We start from the raw sequence: 7,296 nt of genomic DNA, 5'->3' as shown, positions 1-7,296 counted from the left end.
CCCTGACTCTTCGGCTCTGTTTAAGAGCCGAGCTGCTCGAGCGCTATGGGCTTCAGGCAGCCCCCTTGGCTCCGGACCCCAGCCGCCGGGCGGGCACTTCCCCACCCGAGCTCCGGCGGCGCAGGGTCCGGAGGCACGGGGGCTGCCCGAAGCCGGTAGCGCTCGGGCAGCCCTTTCCCCGTGGCTGGGAGTGGGAGGGAGGAGGGGGCGGAGTTAGGGCGGAGAAGGGGCGGAGTTGGGGCGGGGCTGGGGAAATGGGCGGGGCCAGGGCCCGTGGAGGGTCCTCTTTTTTTATTTAATAGATATGGTAACCCTATATTAGACATCCGGGGCTGGCCTGTGCCAGCTGACTTGGGCTGTTCAATTGCAGTGTAGATGTTCAGGCTCAGACTGCAGCTGAAGTTCTGGGACCCTCCCACCGCACAGGATCCTAGAGCCCAGACCCCAGCACAAGCCCCAGCATCTACACTGCAATTAAACAGCCCTTTAGCCTGAGCCTGAGTCAGCTGGCATGGGCGAGCCATGAGTTTTTAATTGCAATGTAGACATACCCCAAGAGTCCACTCCACCACATTCTTGATACATATTATAATGAGAATTATTTATGTTGGTCAAAGTATAAGATTTCATTTGACAAGAACTGTGATAAATCTTTCTACTCTGAGCTCGGCATGGTTCCCTTTATGCTTAGACTGGGGAAAGGAGAGCTGCAATAGTGTAATGAGGGTAAATGCAGGTAAATGGAGATTACCAACTTCGCATTTGGGGAATATAGAGTTTAGTTTAGGTTCATTTACCCACTTCTCTTTTTTTTTACCACTACACCACTGGGGAGCTGCCATTTCCATTACTGAATGGGATGTAGCTGAGAACAATGTGGATTTGGGCTGTTATTCACAGCTGGAGCTGTGGAGATGGAAACACTGCATTAGCCAAGCCCAATGAAATATTCATTGGCTTAAAAAAATCTTATTAAGCTTTATATAGTTCAGCACAATCAGAGACACATAACTAACTTGAATAAAATAGAGTTAACAAAACAACTGGAGATCAAGAAAGATTCCTCCCATTTGTTTCATTTTAGCCTCTGGAAAGTTTAGTTATCTTTTTAGAAAAAAAAAGTGCTTCTTACAGCACAGAGACTCTCCCCTTAGTCTTTTACCACATGAAAATGAACATGAAAGAGTGATCACCTTGTTAAAAGAAATGCCAAGGCATTACATAAAATGACATAAGTATTTAGGCCTCCAGACAGAATAATCATCCACTCCTGGTGCCCATCCAATCTATTATTAAGAACAAATAAAACAGAGATACAGTAGCTCCAGCAAAATGTGCTGTTTCTTTCACATGAATACAGGGATGTAATCTGCAGAGATTGGAAGAACAATGAATTATCAATTACTCTTAACACTGTTGTAGACCAGTGCTGTTTCTGAAAAGGGCTGCTTTTGAATCCTCCATTTCTGATATCTGTAATTTGCAATGGTGAAAATGAGGTAATAGGAAGTTTGCACAGGATGGGGGTCAATTTGGCTCTAACTTTAGGGATGACTCAGGGGTGCTGTATGAGAGAGTTCTCAGAGGGTTTCCCTGACACTAGCTACAGAATGGTTCTGTATCATTCTAGTACAGGGGTCTGCAACCTTTCAGAAGTGGCGTGCCAAGTCTTCATTTATTCACTTTAATTTAAGGTTTCGCGTGCCAGTAATACATTTTAACGTTTTTTAGAAGGTCTCTCTCTATAAGTCTATATTATGTAACTAAACTATTGTTGTATGTAAAGTAAACAAGGTTTTCAAAATGTTTAAGAAGCTTCATTTAAAATTAAATTAAAATGCTGATCTTACGCCGCCAGCCTGCTTCCAGACTGGGGTTCTGTTCACCTAGGCCGGCATTGGACTGAGTGGGGCCTGCGGCCAGGATGCCGGCTGGCAAAGGGCTGGCAGCCGGGACCCCAGACCTGGGGGTGGGTTTCAGAGGTCAGGGCAGAGGGCTGGGTGTGTGTGTGGGATGCAGGGCAGAAGGCTGGGTGTGTGGGGGGTTCAGGGGTCAGGGCAGAGGGCAGGGGGGTGGAGGTGCAGGGCAGAAGGCTGGGGTACTCGGCTCATGGGGGTGCTCCCAGGCCTCTTTCCTGAGCAGCTCATGGCAGGGGGCTGGAAGGGATATGCCCTGTTCCATCCCCTTCCCCAGGGCCCCGTCCCTACCTCTTCTCTGCCTCCTCTACGGAGCAGCGAGCACACTGCCACTCATCCCCCTCCCCTTCGCAAGGGCCATCAGCTGATTGGCACAGGGATGGAGAGGGGGAGGGGCAGGAAAGCACCACGCTGGGGGAAGAAGCGGGGAAGGGGGAAGCTTGGCTGCCGCAGGACCAAGCTTCTGCCTCCTGCCCTCACAGGGGAGAGCGGTAGGCAGGGGGGGCTGAGTGGGGCCGGGGGCCGGGACCGTGGCAGGCAGCAGCATGCCACTCAAAATCAGCTTGCGTGCCATGTTTGGCACGTGTGCCTTAGGTTGCCAACCCCGTTCTAGTAAATGCCACATAAACCCATTTCAAGAATTCTCAATGTATGCAACAGATTGTAGCCCATATACCCTGTTGGAAAGTAAATTTAGGACAAGACAATGGCCAGAAAGTTTTTAGGGTCAGGTACCCAAAAGTTTGGATCCTCATCTGCACCTTTTGTGTCTGTAAAACAGAGCTGGAAATTTCACAATGAAAGGATTTTCTTACAAGGTTTCTGGCAATTCTTCCGTCCAGTTGAGTGAGAAATACTACAAGAACAGCCTCTTTTCCAGCTGAGAGGAGAAGTGCAGAGGGGAATGATTTTATTTTTTAAAGCAAGCCATACTTTTCCATACCTGAAAGGAAATTCAATTTGGGTTTAAATGTGGGTGGTGATCTTGGAGACTTTATCCAAATAGGTTTGTCCTTCCTTAATGCTTGTGGGCCATAAGTTTTACATTGTCTCCAGGATGCTGCAAACCACTGTAATACTGGTGAAAAGCCAAGAATAGGATCTGCAGATGCTCTTCCACATGGAGCAAAGGATGGGAGCTGCATACATTGCTCTATGGTGTAGCCCAGTGTGCTGTAAAGATCACATCAAGTTAATGCTCAGATTCTTCCCCTTTGTGGGAGTAACTTATTCTGAGCCTACCTAGAAATTGGCTTCCTGTGAAGGAACCACCTAGTGGTCAGCTCAATAAAGTTCTTTCTTACTGGCAGATGACCTCAATATGGCTTCTTTCTCAGCCAATCAGCACTGGCTGAGCAAGGACTCAGAGCAGAGGATAAATGAGCTGTCACCACAGTCACTCTAGAATAGTGGTTCTCAAACTTTTGTACTGGTGACCTCTTTCACATAGTACCCTTTCACATAACAAGCCCCCCCTTATAAATTAAAACCATTTTTATATATTTAACACTTATAAAAGCTGGATGCAAAGTGGGGTTGGGGTGGAGGCTGACAGCTTGCGGCCCCCCATGTAATAACCTTATGATCCCCTGAGGTTTCCTGACCTGCAGTTTGAGAACCCCTGCTCTAGAATTAGAGCTAGCTCATTGCAGCTGGATGCAAGCATGAGCAGCTCAATCAGGGTGCTAAGCAACTCATGAAGGGGCTGCTCTCAACTTCCACTCACTTCCCTGGGAGTTGAGGGGGCTCAGCACCTACAGCAGTTGATCAGAATCCTGCAGAATGGAGCTTGTGATGCTAGGGAGCACTGGCTCCGGAATGATGCTTAGTTGCATATTTTCACTCTGGCAGATATAAGATACACAGTTCTTCTTGCTAATGGTAGTGTTATGGCAAGTTCTCAGGGCTGCTTGCTGAAAATTTACCCCTTAGGTTCTGACAGCCAAACTTCATAAGACTCAGAGAGCTCCACGGCCAAGTACTGTATGTTTAAATCAGAGCTACCTGGTCTGAACAGATCCCTAAAAGCCATAGTCTGGCCTAGATTTGGGTGTGCAAATCCCATTGACATCAGTGGTTGTGCCACATGTGGCTTGAGGGCAGTATAGTTTTAGAAACGGTTGCTGAGCAGTAAAGAAAACAAAACAGAGGGCAGTTTACATTTACTTGTATATTTAATCAGTAGTAAAGAATTAACAGTATAATACATCAGAAGTTATATAGTGGAATTCTATTTTAATTATCTTTTCAGGCTACCATGGTTTTGTTGTATTCAAACAATCACTCTAACCCAGTCCATGAAAGAGTGAACTTTCTAAATCAGAAAGAAAATCTTCACCTTGCAAAGGCAAAGTGGAGTCTATGAAGCATTTCAATGCTAAGAAAAGTCAGTCATACCATAACTGGCACCCCCATACATTGTAACATTCTCTATCTGCAACCAAGCAACACTCAGAGATATGACATTCTTTCTTGTCTTTGGAAATGACAAGAGAAAAATCAAAGAAATTATCTCCAATTTTAATCTTACAACCAAATACCCATTGATCAGTATAAGCACAGGGCAAGCAACTCAGCATCAACAGGGAATTGCTGTTGGAAAATGAGATGCAAGTCCTATCTGTCTAAACTATCTATTCTAGCTGTTGAATGGTTTTGCTAAAACATCTGTCACTGTGGTAGTTAAGAGCCTGTTGAGACTAGCAGTGATCAATAAATATTTATCTTTGATTAAATAGCCAATCTCTTGCATGAGAATGCATGTGCTAGGTGTTTTATCATGTATTTATGTCTCTTTAGATGAAGAAGCAGAAGGTGGAGAAATATCATCCGAAGCCATGTTGGAAAACCCAGAGATAGAAGGAAAAAGCAGTGCCTCCTAATCTCTAGAGTTTGCTGGATTTACAATGTCCATCGACAGACTTTACAAATGTTCTGCTTTTCACAGGTTCCAAGCCCTACTAGAAACTGTAGTGGTCTGGGCAGGACTATTCAACACAATTGTATCTGGATGACATTAACTTGCAGCTACTACTTAGGGTTTTCATGCTGTTTTCTACTGTAGTCCATTAAAAAGCAAGTAATCTAGAAATCACAACCAGGAAAAAGCTAAAGAATGTATATGGTGTTTTTTAATTGTTATCAGTTGCACCATATTGATACTAATCCAACCAAACCCTTTTTGATCATTTCAATGATTATGGTTAACAGTTGTACAAAACACAATAACTGTGCTAAATATAACTCCTGATTAATTTTCCAAATTATTTTTTTCAGTGACACCAAGTCTTGTTTCCCATCCAAGATGAGATTATGTCAAGTGTATTGGGATGCAGATAGGGAGGGGATTTTTCTGACCTTTAAAGATAGAAGAAACACATACATCCATGATGTACAAACTTTTGGAACTTTCAGAGGTTTTGTTCTCTTTGGGAAGAGAAATGGGGTGAAAAAGCCTGAAACAAAACACATTTTTCTCCTCCTCTTTTCCAAAATGTTCTATATTCTTCTTAAAAAACAAAAAAAACTTTTTGAAAATCTCTTCAGTTTATTCAGCCCTATCCCCAGGCAGATAATCTCTGGGTTCTTCTATTCCCCACAATCATACTCCTTCTGTCTTTTCTGTGCACAGCCTCAATACTCTATTTGTTCAGATGTATTTAAAATAAAATAGCAACATTTGTAAGTGATTTAAATTGTTTACGCTCATCCTGGATATTAAATAGATCCCATCTCTTTTGTGTTCTTGAATCTTTGATGTCTCTCCTGTATGGCAAGGAATGAATCAGAAGTACCATAATACACAATGTTTTTGTTTCATTTGTGATTTTTTGGTTTGTCCGTTTATGACGGAGCTATTCCATTCATTCTGGGTTTACTAAAACATATTTAAACAAAGACTCTCTGCCTGCACTAAAAGATCATTCATGTTTTGTTACAAAGATTGTATCCCTGAAAATATTTTGTATGGATCCCTTTATTATTCAGGATATAGAGTCACATAAATGCATGCACTTGTGTTGGAATCAGAGTCAATGGTCATTTGAAATTCTTACAAAGGTATAGTGTGCAGCTAATTCTGATAATCAGGCACTTCTATTTGCATAGTGTGTTTCTATTGGAGTATGGCTTACAGGTGGAGGTATTAATGATACATGGGTATTGGCAGTACTTAAAGGATGATGATCATAAATTCCACATGGAGCCAGAGTAATGGGGCTTTATGTACTGGCTGTCCTATAGAGGGATAGGGGCATGATGCACACCCTAGCCTAGAGACAAGATGCAAGGCTGCATCACAGTCAGTAGGCCAGTCTATAAGATGGCAAAGTGATCTTTTCTCTGCCTAATTCAGAGGAGGGATTTGAATCCACATCTCCTACTTCCCAGGTGAATGCCTTGATCACCAGGCTACGGAATTAGGGTTACCATATTTAAACATTAAAAAAAGAGGACACTCCATGGGGCCCTGGCCCTGCCCCTTCCCCGCCCCAGCTCCGCCCCCTCCCCTGAGCACCCCGCATTCCCCCTCCTCCCTCCCAGCCACGCAAAACAGCTGCCCGAGCGCTACCGGCTTCACAGTTTGCCGGGCAGCCCCCAGACCTCCAGAGCCTGCGCCCCCAGCTGGGTGCTTCCCCTCCCGGGCTCCGGCTGCGCTGGGGAAGCGCCCAGCCGGGGGTGCAGGGTCTGGAGGTCTGGGGGCTGTCCAGCAAACCGTGAAGCCGGTAGCGCTTGGGCAGCTCGGCTCTTCAGCTACACAAAGCTGAGGTGTCTGGGGGGAACAGCAGCAGCCGCCGCCGCCGCGGGGGAATCCGCCTGCAGCTCGCAGCCTGCCGGAGCCGTTCTAAGGTAAGCAGGGGACTGGGGCAGGGGTGCCGGCAAAACAAAGCTGGGAGTATTTTCCCTGACATGTTCGGCTTTTTGGCAATTCCCCCCGGACGGGGATTTGAGGACCAAAAAGCCGGACATGTCCGGGAAAATCCGGACATATGGTAACCCTATACGGAATCATTCTCACACTCTCTCTCTTTTTGGTTCAATGTATATTTAAGTATTTTTACAAATTGGAAAAACTTCAACAGGAGAAACTGAGAGCAGCTCACCTTAGAATAGCCTATAGCCTATTGCAGGGGTGGCCAACCTGTGGCTCCGGAGCCACATGCGGCTCTTCAGAAGTTAATATGCGGCTCCTTTTATAGGCACCGACTCCGGGGCTGGAGCTACAGGCGCCAGCTTTCCAATGTGCTGGGGGGTGCTCACTGCTCAACCCCTGGCTTTGCCACAGGCCCTGCCCCTACTTCACCCCTTCCCACCCCCTCCTCTGAGCCTGCCGTGCCCTCGCTCCTCCCTTTCCCCTCCTCCCCCCGAGCCTCCTGCACAC

General features: G+C 45.8%; 1 protein-coding gene across 1 annotated transcript in view; it reads left to right on the top strand.

Moving 5' to 3' along the window:
* The window catches only part of PKIB (cAMP-dependent protein kinase inhibitor beta), a 30,045-nt gene extending 24,394 nt beyond the window's left edge, over positions 1 to 5,651 (top strand). Inside the window, exon 4 of the mRNA XM_024192607.2 lies at positions 4,716 to 5,651. Within this exon, the coding sequence (XP_024048375.1) occupies positions 4,716 to 4,798 (83 nt within the window). The 3' untranslated portion in view covers positions 4,799 to 5,651. The remainder of the gene's footprint in view (positions 1 to 4,715) is intronic.
* Positions 5,652 to 7,296: the final 1,645 nt, after the last annotated feature.

Source organism: Terrapene carolina, unplaced genomic scaffold (genome assembly GCF_002925995.2).
Source record: "Terrapene carolina triunguis isolate 2854851 unplaced genomic scaffold, T_m_triunguis-2.0 Scaffold85, whole genome shotgun sequence".
NCBI classification, from domain to species: domain Eukaryota; kingdom Metazoa; phylum Chordata; order Testudines; family Emydidae; genus Terrapene; species Terrapene triunguis.
The sequence above is the reverse complement of the archived record's forward strand: the minus strand, read 5'-3'. Positions and strand labels throughout refer to the sequence as shown.